Source organism: Drosophila pseudoobscura, chromosome 2 (assembly GCF_009870125.1).
Source record: "Drosophila pseudoobscura strain MV-25-SWS-2005 chromosome 2, UCI_Dpse_MV25, whole genome shotgun sequence".
Taxonomy (NCBI): domain Eukaryota; kingdom Metazoa; phylum Arthropoda; class Insecta; order Diptera; family Drosophilidae; genus Drosophila; species Drosophila pseudoobscura.
Genome location: NC_046679.1, coordinates 29,921,597 through 29,939,081, shown reverse-complemented (window position 1 = coordinate 29,939,081; position 17,485 = coordinate 29,921,597). Strand labels below are relative to the sequence as shown.

The following is a 17,485-nucleotide window of genomic DNA, read 5'->3' as shown; positions in this document are numbered from 1 at the left end:
GTCTCGCCTCGCGTTCTATACGAGTACGAATACTCGTATGTGTTATGGCGATAGCAATTGTCCGATTGTGATTGGCTTTAATTTATTGGCGTCTTTGCTCACTTTCACTTTGATTGCATTAAGCTTTTTGTGGGCTAATTGGTGGGGGTGACGTTAAGTGGGTGTGGCAGGGGGAAAGCTCCATACGAGAGGAGGAGGAGTTGAGAAGGATTAGATAAAGATGTGTAGATTTTGTTATTACACATAATAATATCAATCGATTAGACCAGAAGACCATTACTTCTTTACCTTATATGGCGATATTCTTTCTGATGTTGTACACAATATTCTTAAGGAATTACAGAGCCCAGACTACAATTCTTTCATTCAAAACTTCTGGTACAGTCAGTCCCAAAAAAATCACATGTAAATGATGGCAGAAAATCATAAAGAAGCACAGAATGGAAAGCAAAATGCATAAAACAATTTGAGTCGACGTTTGTGATCGTCGCTCGTCGTCTGGGTCAGATGTCAGATACGTCTCACCATCCCCATTCCCCCCCGTCGCGACGGTGGTATCATCATCATGTAAAGGGGGTAAGTAGTAAGTAAAGTGCCAGGCAAGTGTGGACCCGGACCCGGACCCCAAAGTGCCATGGAGAATTAACGTAACAAAAAAAAAACCAGAAACACTATACATCTTCAGAGCCAGAGCCAGAGCCAAAGCAGACACGGGTTCCAGTCCGAGACCGAGACCGAATCCAGGTCCGAGTCCGAGTCGACTTGCAGACATTGTCTCGGCTGTGGACTTGTGGGCAGTAGATTTCGAAATTCTGTATTTCTTTTTGTTTCTACTGCCTGAAAGAGCGAGAACAGTACAAATAGCGCGCCAGCAGTGGCAGAAATGGAACTAAAATACAAAAACTATTTGATATTTTATGCGGGATTTTAAATTGATCTTAACGAAGCTTAATTGGTTGCTCTGGTATTGGTGGGATGCCTACTGCTCCCGCTGGACTCTGACACGATCTTGTGCATGTCCGTGCTTGCCTGTGTGCGTGTCTGAGCTTGAGAGCCCGCCATATTGGAATTCTGTTGTGGCCGGAGGCTACCGAGCAGCAGCAGCAGCAGCAGAGATCACAATCGCCGAACCAAACCAAAACGAATGGGCAGGGAAAAACATTGGATACATGTACTATACTATATATGTATATATGTATGTAGATATAGAAATGCATAACAAAAAGTCGTGACTGTCTCCGTTCATATCGTAATACAATGGTGATAATGTCGCCACTGAGAATGGGATGGGATGAGAATATGTTTTTTCGCTGGGGAATAGACTGGAGGATGGACTGTCAGCTTTTGCTGGTGATGATGATGGCTCTGAGTATCTGTCTCTCTGGCTCTGTGTGTGTATGTTTTTCTTAATGGTTATGGAAAAAATATGAAAAAATATATTCAACAAAAGCTTAGGCGCTCACTTTGCTTGAACAGCGACAACTGTACCAAGTACTGCTTGTATTTTCCATAGATGAAGCTGAAAGAAAACATATACGAAATACAGAGGTTTAAAGTCGCCTTAAAAGGGGCTCTAGGTTGGCATCCTAATGAGTCTCATGAAATACAAGATATATCTCATCAAGATCATTCAGATCCCTCATATCCTCTCCCCATCTACGTACCTTTTTGTTCGGATTACCTTGATTATAGATTTCAACCACTTTCAGTTCAAGAGTCAATCGTAATTAACTTTTGATCTTATCCAAGATGCCATCATCATCGTTTGACTTCTTTGCTCTGCGGGATCAAGACATCCCATCCCAACCCCCCCTGCATGTCCTTGCAGCCACTCAATCCTCAAGCCCACATAATTGGCGCACTGGCTAATGCAAAATATTGTCTGATTATTCACACGCAACAAGAGTTCCCCGCCCCGCCCGACCCTACCCATCGCATGCCACACATCCCTCCCGTTCTGACAGGGACGGAACGGGACTTGGACTGGGTCGCGACCCACAGCATGGGGTGTACAATATTTATTTGTTTTCATCTTGCGCTCCGCTCTGATCGCGTGCCCTAAGTCCATTCTCTCTCATGCCTCCTCATGGTTCCGTTTCCGTTGCGTTGCCCGCATTTTCAAGACCTGCAAATCGACAAAAAGTATCGAATTGTTCGGCTTCGGGCTCGGTTTCTGGCACTGTGAGAGAGAGATTTTTGTGTAGTTTCTGTTTGGAATTCGATGGGTTTTCTTCGTTATGATGGGAAAAAATTTGCTGATCCTTCAACCGGGGGGATCATGGGAAGCAAGGAAGTCCTGTTGCCAAGATCTATGCGGGTTTTGTCCGATGGGTGGATTTCAGCATTTTATTGGGACACCAGTAAGACTATGGGATTTTTTGAAGCGGTTTCTGAAAGTGGATTACCTTTGATAAAGATTATTTAAAGTTTTTTTTCTAAAATCATATTTATGCATAATTTTTGTATGGATCGTAAATTTGTTGAGAGTTTCCAAGAGTTGAAGCATTTTAAGAGATCTTTCTAAGATCTTTCTTCTTCTGTTCCTCATAAGATCCCTAGTTTTCTACCTTCATATCCATATATGTATGTATCAATATACCCCACATTTATCCTCCACCCTCTTTCTCCTGTGCCTGCCTGCCCACATGATTCGGACTTCTTACCTCTGTCCCATGCAAATTCCCCGTGAAATCTTTGCCTCTAGCCAAATGACCCATAACTTAGCGCTGACTAAGTTGCCCCGCCCTGACCTCTGGTACCTCTAGCCAAGTACCAGCATCTAGCCAAAAGGTCGCACACGCATAACCAAAAGTGAGCCGGTCCTTCAGAGGGCACAAGAGTGATATTGGCTCTGAGGGTGACACGCGCTCTTGGGAAGAGACGAAGGTCGCGAGCGTGCCAGGCAATGAGGAGAGGATCCTTCACGGGGGTTGCAACGATTCGATGCCTCAGGCCTCGCTTCACCCTCATGAATGCATCTCCAATTGGAATTCTCTCCCTCTCTCTCTGTGTATCCAGTTATGCGCATTCCTTTGCAGAGAGAATGAGGTAATCTGTTGGTTGGAGGGGAAGTTAATTGTTGGCTCAACATGTGGGACCATGTAGGTGGATTGTTGATGGATGAATGACCGACCACAGGGCGATAAAGTTTTAGTTGGAAAGGGAAAATACCTCTCTTATTGGGAAGCTAGCAGCCTATAGAGAGAATTTTCCGATTTAGGACTATAGGAATGTTTTAGGTTCTCTTTTTAGAGTTCCAGATAGTAGGAGATAATAATATAGAATTTTCATAATGATTATGGCTTGGAATAAAATAATTTTATTAGATGATAATATAAATCATTTTAAAGAACTCTTTAAACCCTATACTACCCCTTAGAAGTAATATTATAAATATTTCTTTTAGAGTTTCCATATTCTAATGCTATCCCAACGGATTCTTTTTCACCATCCATCATATCCATGAAAAACCTATACAATCCTTAAAGAAACCTTTCTAAGAGCAATAGGTCCTCTGTTCCCACTAAAATGCCTTTCCCAGGACTCATCACCCGTGCCGTCGAAGCTGTCGGAGATCTGCTGGTAGCATTCCGTGGCGGGTCGGGTCGGTCCCAGAAACTGGACACAAGCAGCTCTACCCAGTCCAGAGCAGCAGCAGCAGTAGGAGAAGCAGCAGCAACAGCAGTAGCAGCGGGTGGGAAGAGTAAACCACACCCCAAAACCGAACCAAGCAAAGGCGCAGAAAAGTCACACGCGCCAGCATGAAACGCACTCTGGTGCCCACCGGGACCAGCTCTCTCGCTATCTCGCTCTGGTGGCAGGGGAATGTCGGCCATTGGCGGCACCGGATTGGTCGCTGCCGACGCTGCAGCGGCGCTGCCAGTCGCGCCGGTATAAAAGGGCAATCATCGCCAGTAGCGGACTCAATTAAGGCCAAGACTTGAGCGGTTGACAACACGACCACGGCGACGACTGAGAGAGAGAGGCTCAAGGAGTGTGAAACAAATTCAAAAAAAGTCCAACCAAAGAGAAATGTTTTAGCCAAAAGTTAATTTAACTAAAAAACAAATCAAAGGCAAAGCAGCCATATTTGATTCGATCAAATTCGAAGTTCGAAAATTCGGATTGAAAAAGCTCCTTTAAGCTGAGCTTAATAATAAAACGGATCTCTGTGTCTGTGGCTTTGTGTCCGTGTGTGTGTGTGTGTGTGTGTGTGAGAAAGTGCATTCGATTCGAGTGAGCAGGATGGAGCATGACAGCTTTGATGATCCGATTTTCGGGGACTTTGGCGGCGGCCCCCTCAATCCCCTGGGGGCCAAGCCCCTTCTGCCCACCTCGACGGCAATGCATCCCGTTATGCTCGGCAGTGTCCACGAGCTGTGTAGCCAGCAGCAGCCACAGCAGCGTCTGCCCGACTGCAACACCATACTGCCAAACGGCGGCGGGGGAGGCGTGAGCGGTGGCGGAGGATCTCCCAACTATGTTCCGAAATTGGATTTTGGCAATAAGATTGGATGCTATTCGCCCAGCCAGAAGTACGAGTACAAGCTGGTGGATCAGCATCAGCAGCACCAGCAGCAGCAACACCATCACCACCAGCACTACGCCGCCACGCCACCGCCCAGCCACAATGGCATCCTGCATCACAAGCAGCAGACATCCTCAAACCAACAGCAGCAGCAGCTGGTGGGGATCATGGACTACCATCCGCTGAACGGAAAGCTCGACTACTCGCCCAAGGACCAGTACGAACCGCAGTCCCAGCAGCATCCCCAACTGCAGCATCTGTACGGCGGCAGTCCGCATCACCACTTGGACCACTTGGAGCACTCCGATGGCTTGATCCAGGACTCCAGTCCAGTGCTAATCAACGGCGGTCCTGGTTCGGCCGGAGGCAAGCTCAAGAAGCCCGACGAAATGTGCGGCCAGATGCAGGATGCAGGTGGTTCGGGCGTTACACCACCAGCCACCTCCTCGTCGGGCATCAGCAATGGCGGGACGCCCAATGGAAGTGCAAATGTCTCTGCTGGGGGCCAGGGCGCCTCGGTCACAGTTGTGGGCGCTGCTGGAGGTGTTGCTGCCGCCGCGCCCAAGAAGGACGGCGGAAACAGCAGCAGCAAAAAGAAGGGCGATCCCAATGGCATCAAGAAGAAGAAAACGAGGTAAGCATCCCCCATCCATTCTCTCTGATATCCTGCAATTCCAATTAATTTAACGACGGGAAATCAATGATGTTATGTGGCCCCATGATAATAATTTTCACTATTTATGGGCCAGAGCCACGGGGCGTATGCGTAATGGTAGATAAAAAACTAAAAGGGAAATAAGCAGGAGACAATCTTTGGGGGGTTAATTATAGGAAATGTGTTCCTGATGTGTAAGGAACTCTTTAAAAAGAGACCAAACTTCTAAGTATTCAAATCTTCAAGCTTCCTTGAACTCTAATTGATTCATAGATCTTCGTTAGATTATCCTTTAGTACAATCTGCTATATATCCCTACTTTCTCGTCGCATTTTCCTCAAGACTATATCTAATCCGTAGATTTCTTTCCTCTATTCGATTGCAGAACCACGTTCACAGCCTATCAATTAGAGGAACTAGAACGCGCCTTTGAGCGTGCCCCCTATCCGGATGTGTTTGCCCGCGAGGAGCTGGCCATCAAGCTGAATCTGAGCGAGTCCCGGGTGCAGGTGTGGTTTCAGAATCGTCGCGCCAAGTGGCGGAAGCACGAGCCACCACGCAAGACGGGCTACATCAAGACGAGCACTCCGCCGACGGCAACGCTGAACAGCAGCCTGGCTCCACCCTTCACCAGCTATCCGCAGACGACGACCGTGACGCCGCCGGGTAGCATGGACAGCTGGACCAGCTACCAGACACCCTACGAGCTGACACCGCAGTTCAGCCTGCTGTCGCCAGCGGCGAGCCCCTATGGCACCTACTCCGGCCAGTACGGCACCTATGTGCACGAGAGCCAGCTGTTTCCCATGCGACACTTTGACTACGGCAGTCCCAGTCGCATGGAAATGGGCGCCACAACTGGCTCCGTGACGGGTGTGTCCGGGGGCGAGGAGGCGACAGGCAATGGTAATGGAAGCTACCAGGCAGCGGAGCTGCAGGCTACGCAACAGCAGATGGCCGACGGAACGCTGGTCACCCTCATTCCCGATCACGCCGATCCGCACCAGCAGCAGCAGCAGCAGGCGCAGCTGAATGGGAAATATCTGAGTGCGGAGCAGGCCAAGTATGTGCATCTGCAGTGCCATCAATCATCGACGGGCCTCGAGCTGAGTCCCGGCTCCAACTGCCATTTGGTGGAGGCTCAGACGCAGCATTACGTGACCACGGGAGCGGGTTCGGGGGCAGGGGCAGGCAACGGAAGTGGCAGCAGCGATGACAACGACAGCGGACTGCAGACTGTGATCAAGAGCGAGGAGTCGGCCCAGCAGCAGCAACAGCAGCAGCAGGCACAGAGCTACGTCCTGCCGCCTTTTTTGCACTAAGGGAAATGCTCACACACCGTCGCCAGCAGCAGCACCAGAAGCAACATCGACGCTGGGCTCCGCCCCACCCTCAAAGCGCAGCACGCTTCCGGCGGCCATTTTGAAAGTGTGTGTGTGTGCAGCATTTCTAACTGTAAATTGGGCCCCATTCACACGTGTGGACATCAGAAAATACCATACGAAAAGATACCAAATATTAGTAGACTGAAAAAACCAAAACTATGGTATTTTTGTGGTTTTCGAAGAGTCCTAGCTAATGTTTTCATATATGCCATAGGTTCCTTTTAGTCTTTAGGTCTCGTCTCGTAAGTTGCAACAACAACAGAATCAACAAGTCTTGCCAAAACTTAATGCAGTTTTTGTTTAGTCGTAAGTGTAGGATTAGTCCCCAGGGGGTGTCCCCGTACCCCCCAGAATGCATTCCAAATGTGCCTTACGGGCGACGGAAGAGCTACAGATAGCTCGTCCGTCGCCAAAAACAAATTTAGCCATAGCCTAGCCCTAAGTTAAACCAAAAACTGTTGTGTAGTTAGACAATAAAATGCTTTTTATATACTACTTTAGCTCATTTGGCTTTACAAAGATTATTACTTACTAATTTATCCATAATCGTACTCGTACCATTTTTGTATATCAAAATTATTACATAAATACGCCTGTATCTTGGCCTAAATTTCTATATTCGTAAGCAATACTTTAAAACATTCCGCAACTGTATATAATAGATCTTAAATAAAGCGTGTTTTGTACCAAAAAAACCAAGCGAAAACTATAAAACAAAGCATAAGAATACTAGCCACTAAAGGCTTTGTTCTTTAAAAATTGATTAAATAAGAAGAAACAAGTGCTTGATATACGGGATAACAAAATAATACATTGGAAAACTACATAGAGTACCTTTGAAAGAAGGACCCTAAAAGAATAATTCGAATATTGAAAAGATTCATCAAACAAAAAGGTCCCATCGTGATCTTGTCCTTATATGCCACTTTTCAGAACCGCCTGCCAGTCGATGCCCTTGAAGAAGGGATGTCCCTGCAGCTGCTCATAGTCCAGACGCAGCTCCGGATTAAGCTGCAGCAGCTGCTCCAACAAGTCACGGGCATGATCAGAGATGTCCAGAGATTCGCTGGGGTACTGCACACAACCATAGAGTTCTAGTTGGCCAGGATGCGTGGACTTGTAGGGCTAACGAAAGCAAATAGCATTAGAAAGAGATTCACAATGAGGAATGACAATGCTTACCACTCCCAGCAGAAGCTGGTAGAGCACCACACCATAGCTCCACCAGTCGGAGCGGAAACTCAGAGGTCGCTCGGGGGCCACAAAATGATTCGATATTGCCTCCAGGCTTAGGGCCTTGTGCACATAGCTGTCGTCGGAGCTGAGGCCTTCGTTTTGGTAGAAATACGTAAGCACTAGCTGCCCCTTGGAGCCCAGCAGGATGTTGTTCATGTGCAGATCCCGCAGAATCACACCTTTGCCGTGGAGACTGTGGATGGCTATGGCCAGCTCGCAGGCCCACTGCCGCAGGCACTGCTCGGGAAGGACACGGACATGGACCCCAGCTGCAGCCGCCTTCTGTCGCCTGGGCGTGAGGACGCCGGCCTGCAGATTGCTGAGGGTATGGGAAACCGATTTGAGCAGCTGCTGGGAGCTACGCACTAGATCGCTGACATCGCTGTCGGCGGTGAGGGGCTGCTCCTGCTCCACCTCCTTGTCCGCTGGAAAAAGCTCGCCATAGTTGATGGTCTTGGCTCCCGTGGGAGTGTAGCTCTGCAGATAGTCGTACAGGCGTCCACCCTCGGCCTGCCTCAGCAGCAGGAAGATCTTCTGGTCCGACTGAAAGTAGGCCAACAACTGGGCCATGTAAGGCACCTGCTGCGGCAGGAAAATACTCTGGGTGAGCGAGTGGCTGGCCGGCTTCTCAATGCCCTTCATTATGGCCGCCGGCTGCTGGGGCTCGGTGATGCACTGCACCTGCATCACCCGCTCGTCGAGAACTTGCACTACCTTATACTTGGCCAGCTGGTTCCAGGAGCACTCAAGTTGCGCGACACTCGTGCTGTCTGCCATATCCAAGGACAGCTGGAAGTGCAGTTTCTTGGCGGAGTTGGCCAGGAAGTTGGCGTGTATCTCCTCGGCACGTGCCAGGTACTTTGATATCTTCGCTTTGGCTATGAACTTGCGCTCTTCGTTCGAGTCGTGCTTGGCCCCGACGAGCAGCAGATCCACGCCGTGCTTGTAGCGCTCGTGTGCCTCGGCGTACTCGAGATTCACCTCCGCCTGGACGGCGTGACTGAACTCCAGAGCCGCCTCGTAGATGTAGTCGCTGTCATCGCTCTCGATGGAGGCCATGGGCGTGAGTAGTCGTAGGTAGTCCCGCTTGGCCTGCCCCTCATCCGGCTTTGTCTTTGGCTCTGACTCGGCGTCTGTCTCGGCTTTGGCTTCCTTGGCGTCCGGTTCATCGTTGCAGCTTAGAGACTGCTGCTGCTGCTCTTTATCGCATCGCGGATCCAATGGCAAGATGCCGCCAGCGTTGTGCGGATCATAAGGCAGATCAAGCTTATCGCAAATGTCAGCTATGGCTCCTGCCCCCGGCTCAGTCACGCTGCCAGCTCCTGTTCCACTGCAGCTACAATCAGTGTCCCCAGTGGTCTTGAGTTTCAAAGAGCGCTCCACATAGAGCTTCTTCAAGGGGGAACCGTTCGGCGAGTGCGCCTCACTGAAGAAGTGGGTGAAGGTGCTGCACTTGTAGAGGGCGGGATGCTGAGCCGCAAAATCCAGCAGCTGCAGGATGTATTCCTTGCGACGTTGGATGACAACCGCATCGAAGCGCTTAAAGTAGCTGCTGTCCGTGGGCACGGGCAGCTTGCCGGGTAGCTGGAGACTCTTGTGCCGGCGACTCAGCTCCCGGTGCAGCCGCTTGATCTCGTGGAAGCGCTTCCACACAACCAGACAAGTGAGAGCTTGGGGCACCGACCGTGGGAAAACCTAGTAATGAGAGAGAGGCCGTTAAGCAAAACCACATTTTCTGCCCCCATTTTCCACACTCACGATCGAGGTTATCTTGTAAATGGTGTATCCTCCTTTGTGCTGCTGCGTGTCCGTTACGGTGAAGCTGTGGATCCAGCCCCCCAGATTGAGACTCATTGTGGCAACTGCTGCGGTTAAGCTGCGTTATTTGATAACCATATTTCCTGTATTATTTATTGTTTTCCTCCCACTTTTTTCCGAATATTTTTACCAGCGGCAGCAGTGTGCAAAACTACCATTTTCTGTCCAGTGTTACAAGTCGCGGTGCAATTTATCGAAATTATTGCTAAAATATAAACTTATCGAAACCTTTCGTAAATGTCGGAAATTTCAAAATTTATTGGATTCGAAGGACATGGAGCCGGGCATGTACCAAGGAGACCCAATATTTCGCAACCAACCCTCCTATAAAGTATTCAACAAATCGTTTGAGCATGTGGACGATACCCTGTACACATGCTTGAATGAAGTCATACCGGAGGTGCTCAGTCAAGAGCTGGAAGGGCCGTCGGAGGTTTTCACATCGTACAGCAACGACTCGGCGCCCAAGGACCCACGCACACAACAGACTGCAAATAAATCCGTACGGGACCACTCAAGACGGTTGCTGCCTTACAAGCTTACCAATCTTAGGGAGAAGTATTCCGCCTTGACAAGCCATCAGCAGACGGCATGTATGAGGGTGCTTCTGGCATGGCAACGCAACGACCCTGTGCCGGAGGACGACTTTGTGGTATGGCGTGTCACGGAGAAGAAACGCCACACGGAGTATCAAATGTTCCAAAAAGATGTACTTGATTATGAAACCAGTCAGAGGGAGCTGCTCTACGCTCCAATGAAGTCGATTGTTCAGGCCTATAGAATATGGCATGAGCTGCGAATGAAACAGCTGCTGAAAGGCGTTCCCAATGACACCTATGTGACGTACTCGGGTTTGCCGCAGCTGGCCCAATGCAACAGCCTCAATCCTCAAACCGCAAGTGTGGAGGAGGTGCAGCTGAAGCGGATTGTGGGCCAGGTAAGGCTGTGGCCGGAGGCGAAACTAAAGCGAGACGAACTGATGACCCTGAATGTGCGCTTATGTCGCTTTTCTGGCATAGAAACCGTCTACCCAACTATACCGATGCTGGAACAGCCGGATGAAGGAAACATCTTCGTTTTGCCCTTGGAATCGCTCATGATGCTTTTGTCTACCGGTGCATATGTGGATTTGCCCACGGAAATGTTGGTCACTGTCAAGGAAACATATGGGAGTGAGCACAAATGTTTCGAATTTAAGGATCCCTTTCCGGCGCGCAACTGCGGCTGGCACACAAGCGGCTTGCTTTTGACGCAAGCCTATCAAGCGTACAGGGCGCAGTCCGGAGAAGATCAGTGGCTAACGTTCGACCAGAATGGCTCATTGAAAGACGTCCCAGATCTACCTTCATTTAAAGAATTAGCTGTAGATCTGCAAATGGACTATAAACTCCAACCAGTGGACATAGAATCTGCTGCCATAGAGCCTTCCAACTCGAATACTGCCATGATTAGCTGGTGCCTAAGATCCCAGGGTGATGATGATGCCGAACCAAGTGAAGAGTTTCAAATGTATAGCAGCTTATCGCTGGCAGGTGTGAGCGATGCGGAGGGAGCGGAACCGCTCGGCTGCCACTTCATCAAGCTGGAGAACAAACCAGACTGCGGCTGCGAAATTATGTCCAAGTACGAATTGCTCAAGGCTTGGCTGCACTTGAAGCTCCTCAAAGCGGAGATCGGCCACTGCAGTCGCGTATCGCTGCGAGACTTTGAGCCACTGCTCGAGGAGAAGCTGACACTGGTTTCGCTGGAAAAGATGCTGCACGACTACTACAACACGAGCATGCCTCAGTTGCTCTCCCATCTGTGCGAATTTCTTAAGCTATTCAATGCTATCCCACCTGGGGACTATTTGCTGCGAAATTCAGTCAAGTACAAGGACAAGTTTTTACTATGTAAGCCCATCAAGGAGCCCACGCCACCACCACAGAGTTTCAAGCTGCACGAGCTGCTAACGGCCACCGCACCCAGTGATGAGTGCTTTCTCAGCCAAAATAGCTACTTGCCCATCTCGAACACTCTCTGCGGACGGCTGCATGAGGAGCAGCAGCTGCTGCCCTGCGCATTTCCAATAAAGACCTCAGGCATAGCAGTGAAACGTCGAAATAAGGTCCCAGTTGAAGAACCACGACGACAGCCAATAAACCGGAGAGTCGCTGCTCATAGAGAGGCGCAGAGAAAAAAGGCGAAGAAATCACAGAAGATGAGGGCTAAAGCTCGAAAGAAGCAGACTGCAAAAAAAGAGGATGAGAATGAGAAAGAGATGGACAAGTTTATGAGCCTGTAAGGGCACACAAATCTTATTGCACCTTATATGTACAAACATAATAATAAAACTTAAATATAAACCTATTTCCTTGTTTTTTGATATTGGGTTCAATGCGTCGCTTTTGCTTCCGTCTCTATAATTAGCTCATCTTCATTAACTTTCATTGGGGCGCAACGTGTCCAAAATATTTCATCATCGGTTTCCGGCAGACTGTCCCAGGGAAATGTGTGCAATGATAAGTCATTGAAGACATTTTGATGCTCGTAGTCATCGTCCAGTGGGGTTTCTGTGCAGTGTTCGACTACTTGGTTTATGTGATCTTTCGGGGTCTTTCGTGTCATCGTCAGCATCTCAAAACTATTCGAAACAAGTAGTACGTTTGGCAGAGTATCCCTTGTCCAGTTGCACCACAGGATGTTGTTCATCAGGGGGTAGGGGCAGTGTGGAAGATAGTAGAGTGTGGGAACGGTCGCCTCGTGCTTGCCTGCACAGTCTTCGGCTATCACACTGCCATCGAACAGCCGCAGCAACTCCTTCTCACTCTCCCTGAACACAGGATCGAAATAAATAGCCTCCTTGATCTGGTAGTGTCGCTGCAAGCTAACAACGAATGCTGCCTGATGCAGGGCGATGTGGGTGCGAGAAAACGGCCCCAGCCCCAGGCAGACGATGCGTTCCAGCGGTCGATTTATGACATCCACCTGTTGCTGCAGCGTCTCCATAGCCAGCATAAAGTAGTCGCTTTGTGACATTTTCGTGCAGAGACGCTCCAGCCGACTAGAATTGGATAGTTTTGGGTTTAGATATACAGAATTTTCAGAGGCCACGAATATAAATTCCCATTCACGCTTACTCCTTAAATTTGTCGACATCCACATCGGGGCAGTCCTTCAAATAGTCAGACTCGGACTTGTGGCGATCCCGCCGCCTCAAACACTTGCGGGCTATCCATTTCTTCCTGGTGACAACTTGGAAATCATCGCCAGATCCAGACATTTTTTTAAAAAGGTAAATAAATAAATATTTTCACCAGGGCTGCAAAACCATACATAATTTAGAGTTACCGTGGCGTTTTATCGAAAACCTTTCAAACATGCTCCAACAGCTGATTGCCTTTTCTATCCCTTTCTAGCATTCGAATTTCTTGAATTATTTTGAAAATGAACGACCCAAACAAAGCTATCTCGGTAAATTTATCATCTTTGCTCAGCCTGAAGGCTGAATTACTGCGCAAGCAGCATGAAGTGAAGTTGGCCAAGGCGGCCCAGGTATCGGCTGTTGAACACAAGCCCCAAAAAGTCGTCAGCGAGAAGGAGAAGCCTAAGGAGAAGAAGTCGCACAGCTACAATGAAGTGAGCCGCAACGAGGACGCCAGGGTCTATGAGACCGAGGATCATGCGCAGCTGGAGAAGTCTCGGCGCGTTCTGGAGGCGAAGAGCAAGTACTACGATCGAATGAGTCGCAGCGGAGGCAACCTCAACTCTGACGACAATTGTCTGGTCATGTTCAATCGCAAGCGCCAGGAGGAAGACCTAGACGAAGAGCCACAGACTTGTTCTCCGCCCGGGCGAGTGAGCAGCAGTTCAAGCAGCTCCAGCGAAGAGGAGGGCAACGACGATGATGAAGTGGAGTACGTTGATTGTTTGGGCCGCACAAGGAAATGTCTCAGAAGGGTATTGGCAGAGGAGAAGAAACGCGACAAGCAGCTAGCCCAAAGTATGCCTGAGCGCATTGATACAACCAAGGCCAACTGGATGATAGACACCAAGGGCGAACAGAAGGAGGGGGAGGAGGCGGCGGAGGAGGATTTCAACGTTAAACCACGCCCTCCGGGCAGCATTTTCAGCGACGACCAGTCCACGGCGACCCACCATGCCGAGCTGCTTCTGAATTGGGAGCGCAAAGAGCAGGAAAATGCCGAAAAGCCAGACATTCACTACCAAGATGTCTTCTTCGACGAGGCCCGCACCCACGGTGTCGGCTACTATGCCTTTTCCACAGACGAAGAAGAGCGCGCAAAGCAGCAAAGAGAGCTGGAGGAGGCGCGCAAGGCCACAACTGAGGAGCAGGCTCGACGCGATGAATTGAGAGCCAAGCGGGACAGCATGGTGGCTGGTCGAGTGCTGGCCGCCAAGAACCGCATACGGGCTCGCAATGGTCTGCCGCCCATCAGCAAGGAGGACTACGAACGGGAACTGCAGCAGAAGAAAGACGAATCAGCAGCTGAGGCTGTCGAACGGGAGCGCAAAGCACGTGAAAGGAAAGAGGCCATTGAGAAAGAGAAAGAAGCCGAGGAAGCGGAACGCGCGGAGCTGCGCAAGGAGCATGTTCGCGATTGGGATAAGGAGAAACTGGCGTCGCAAGAGCCGGAGGAAGAGTGGGAATACAAAGCCGAACGTCTGCCCATGTCACAGGAAGAGTGGAACGAAAAACAGCGTGGCGAGCGTAAACAGGAGTTCGCTCCCCTTCCAGAGCCGCTAAAACGCAGCAACTTCAGCAGCATTCCAGCTCCGCCCCCACTGTGGGAAATCCAAGAACAGGAATTCAGTAATTTCAATTCCAGCAAGAAAGACCAGCAGTTCCAGCGACGCAATTACACTACCCCCACCGATGATATTGACAATGACACACCTTCCACATCTGCAGGCAGTCGGGGGGCTGCCATACCGCCTCCTCCCGGCCTAAATGATATGGGACCTCCTCCAGCCAAGATTCATAGGTCCCAGAACGAGCTAGAACGCTCCATCGAGGCTGGTCTGAAGTTCCTGCGCAATTGCTGTGACAAGGAAGCGATGACCAACAAGGCCACTTGGACAGCCAAGGCGGATTATTAATTTAAGGCATTAGTTTTGTTTATAATTTATTGCTTTGTGTAAAGAATACTTAAGAAAAACACACAATACACAATATGCGAACGGGACAAGTTGTCTTTGAGCTAAGGTCCAACAAATATCTGTTAAGTATAGATGGGCTACAACAAGAACGAAAGGAACAGTCAAACATATTGCTTTGTTCAAGAAATATCCATCGGCAACTTTTGTTAAAAATAAAATAAATTCCAAAGAAATTGTAAGTCTACCTAATTTGGCCTCGGTTCGTTGGGTTTACTTATACTCATATATCCAATAAAGAGAAAAGAAAAACGTCTAAAAACTTAAACAAAATTCAATCTAAAGATAACCCCGATGGCATCGTATTGCTTCACTCACAGAGCTCCATTTTCGACGAAAATTCCATTTATGGTTGTTAGAGAAACGTAATGTAACGCTGTCGGTAGCGGTGGTACCCTCTAATCGTATAAATTATTGCTAGGCCTAATGGTAACTAGAGTAGGCTACTTTGTTTTTAAATATTACTAGTTTTGCATATAACTATGGGTTACTGAGTTATCGTTAATTTGGTGTTTCGTGCAGATGGCTTAAGATTGAAGCCAGCTCTAAAGCATATCCCCATCGACCATATCTTTAACTATTTCGACCATTTTCTGGCGACACAGATCGTTGGGTGGAAAGTTAAGCGTTGGCGCACCCTCATCCTCCTCCTCGGGCTCATCGTTGCGATTCAAGTACATATCCGGTGCATCTTCGGAAGAACATGTACTTATAGGTATAATGTCCATGGCAAGACCCAGGGCAAAGCGTCCATAGGCTTTCAGCTCCTCGGCAAAGCTTGAGCGAAAATGAAGATGATAAATTTATTTTAATTTAAAACGCATTCGTTATCTTACAGTTTTTGCAGCTTTTCCAGGGTATTGCAGTGTTCTGGCAGTTCAGTGCACAGGATCTTCAGCCACCTGAACAACTCCTCCGTGTAGGTTTTCAGCAACGATTTCAGCTCCGCATCCCTCATCTCCTTCGTGGTGCAACAGTACAACAGATTGGCAATATCCAAGGCAATCGAACTATAACGTATTAGCTGGAAGTCTATCAGGGCCACCTCCAGCACCAGCTGTGGATCTTCTGGATCGTAGTGATACAGAAAATTGTTGACCCAACAGTCGCCATGGCAAATGGCCGACAACGGGGACTCTGAACTGGCAATCTTCACCATTTGGCCAAAGAAGGAAGAGCTCTCAGCGAAATTTCGCATGGCCAGGACATACTTGGAGTCGGCGGGCAGCACTTCGGAAACCATTTTGACGGCGTTCTTCGTGAGACGCTCGTAGTAGTTTCTATACCAACTCGTGTTGGCCGTGCAGAAGATGCCCTCGCTGATGAGGCTGCACAGCTTGGCAAAGTCTAGCGGATGCTCAAACTTGTAGGCCAAACTGAGGCCATGTAATTGGGCCACCTGCAAGAGGACGGACTGCGTCTCCTCAATGCTGAGTCCTTTGTGGCGATCGGACATCTGAAAGCCGCGTTCACGCAGGTCCTCTGCATGAAAGGGAATATGCTTCAAAGATTGCCAAGGCAGGAGATGTGGTCACATAGTTACCCATTATGAGCAGATCATGTCGGGCCGTATAGCACTTGGGTATGGCATTAAACACTGGCGAGTCTCGGCCCGTTTTGCTGGCCTGAAACTTGAGCAACTCTGGCATTATTGTGGTATAGAACTCCACTTCATTGCTGTTGATGGGACACAAGATTAGATAGTTTGAGTATCTGCGTAGGGATCTCTCTTACCGAAACAGTTTGTCGCTTTTGTAGGCCTCTCGCTGGGCCACGCTCTCCGGCATGACCTTGCATATAACGCTCTGCGTCCATTTGTGTTGGCTGCCATCGAGACTCTGCCGCTTCCCACTCAGATTTATCCGATACAAGGCCGCCGTATAATTGTCGCCGCGGTCCGAGCCCTGAGCCAGCTGCAAAAGCCACGTGTCCACTACGTCACACAAGAAATACTTAGAGTCTCCGTTTCATGCATCACATTACCTCAAAGGCATCGATTTCCACATCCGGCTCCACGTGCTTGAATAACTCTTGGAAAACTTCCAGCGACAGGATCTGTTTGCTTTCGACATCGGCTGCTCCACCATTCGCCGCTCCCATTCCGGTTGCTGTTGTAGCTGTCTCTGTTGTAATACCCATTTTCCTTATGTTTTGTTTTGCCCCAAGAATCTCTGTACCGGAAAGGTCCTGGCCTGGCAGCTTCACGACTGCTGTAAATCGATTTGGACACTTTTAAGCTAACTTTCTGTTATGCACGCTAAAGTTTTCCGTTTTTGCTTTTAATCATCGATTTTGCGCGAACATGTGTTTCCTACCTTCCTTTTCGTCCTTTTTGAGCTTTCGTTTCACCCCGTCTCATTTTTAACATCTACCGTAAATATACACTACACGGTAACTACACATTTGCTACATAATAGAAGGAAAACGAGGGTGTGGACAACAGACAACACGGCGAGGTGAGGGCTCGTACGAACCTTGCCATTTGCCTTGGCTGTTTTTGCCTGTTGTCCATACCCTTTTTTATAGCCCATTCAAAATTACGAGGCACTTTTTCGTCACAGGGCCCTCGGACATAAACCGAAAAATATACATAAATATACCGTAAATAGTAACCTGGCTTGCATCCTTTTCATGCGCTTTCGCGACTGATATCAACCCTGTAAGGGCATTGTCAGCTTTAAAATTTCCACTCCCACTGAACTGTGC

At 48.9% G+C, this 17,485-nt stretch overlaps 6 protein-coding genes across 7 annotated transcripts; 3 read left to right on the top strand and 3 right to left on the bottom strand.

The window, feature by feature from the left end:
- Positions 1 to 3,925: 3,925 nt before the first annotated feature.
- Positions 3,926 to 7,263, top strand: repo (reversed polarity). Its single transcript, XM_001359934.4, has 2 exons — positions 3,926 to 5,162; positions 5,569 to 7,263. Exons 1-2 carry the CDS (start codon positions 4,246 to 4,248, stop codon positions 6,503 to 6,505), a joined length of 1,854 nt encoding a protein of 617 aa, XP_001359971.3. The 5' UTR covers positions 3,926 to 4,245; the 3' UTR covers positions 6,506 to 7,263.
- LOC4803187 (ribosomal protein S6 kinase delta-1) lies at positions 7,035 to 9,702 on the bottom strand. Its single transcript, XM_001359933.4, has 3 exons — positions 9,563 to 9,702; positions 7,751 to 9,499; positions 7,035 to 7,693 (listed from the first exon to the last, which is right to left on the bottom strand). The coding sequence occupies exons 1-3, from the start codon at positions 9,656 to 9,658 to the stop codon at positions 7,484 to 7,486; spliced, it is 2,055 nt and encodes a 684-aa protein (XP_001359970.2). The 5' UTR covers positions 9,659 to 9,702; the 3' UTR covers positions 7,035 to 7,483.
- Positions 9,703 to 9,867: 165 nt separating this feature from the next.
- On the top strand, positions 9,868 to 11,971 carry Ice2 (Interacts with the C terminus of ELL 2). The gene has a single exon (XM_001359932.4). It carries the CDS (start codon positions 9,897 to 9,899, stop codon positions 11,904 to 11,906), a length of 2,010 nt encoding a protein of 669 aa, XP_001359969.3. The 5' UTR covers positions 9,868 to 9,896; the 3' UTR covers positions 11,907 to 11,971.
- Positions 11,880 to 12,950, bottom strand: LOC4803185 (SRR1-like protein). Its single transcript, XM_001359931.4, has 2 exons — positions 12,742 to 12,950; positions 11,880 to 12,665 (listed from the first exon to the last, which is right to left on the bottom strand). Exons 1-2 carry the CDS (start codon positions 12,882 to 12,884, stop codon positions 11,996 to 11,998), a joined length of 813 nt encoding a protein of 270 aa, XP_001359968.3. The 5' UTR covers positions 12,885 to 12,950; the 3' UTR covers positions 11,880 to 11,995.
- Positions 12,951 to 13,020: 70 nt separating this feature from the next.
- On the top strand, positions 13,021 to 14,966 carry LOC4803184 (coiled-coil domain-containing protein 174). Its single transcript, XM_001359930.4, has one exon. The coding sequence runs from the start codon at positions 13,049 to 13,051 to the stop codon at positions 14,720 to 14,722; it is 1,674 nt and encodes a 557-aa protein (XP_001359967.2). The 5' UTR covers positions 13,021 to 13,048; the 3' UTR covers positions 14,723 to 14,966.
- LOC4803183 (uncharacterized) lies at positions 14,736 to 17,184 on the bottom strand. Of its 2 annotated transcripts, XM_001359929.4 has the most exons (6): positions 17,095 to 17,184; positions 16,763 to 16,989; positions 16,514 to 16,692; positions 16,323 to 16,456; positions 15,616 to 16,261; positions 14,736 to 15,556 (listed from the first exon to the last, which is right to left on the bottom strand). In XM_001359929.4, exons 2-6 carry the CDS (start codon positions 16,916 to 16,918, stop codon positions 15,325 to 15,327), a joined length of 1,347 nt encoding a protein of 448 aa, XP_001359966.3. In that variant the 5' UTR covers positions 16,919 to 16,989; positions 17,095 to 17,184; the 3' UTR covers positions 14,736 to 15,324. The 2 variants fall into 2 exon arrangements, with proteins under 2 accessions (XP_001359966.3, XP_033233075.1); XM_033377184.1 differs by lacking the exon at positions 17,095 to 17,184 and having other exon boundaries at positions 16,763 to 17,088.
- Positions 17,185 to 17,485: the final 301 nt, after the last annotated feature.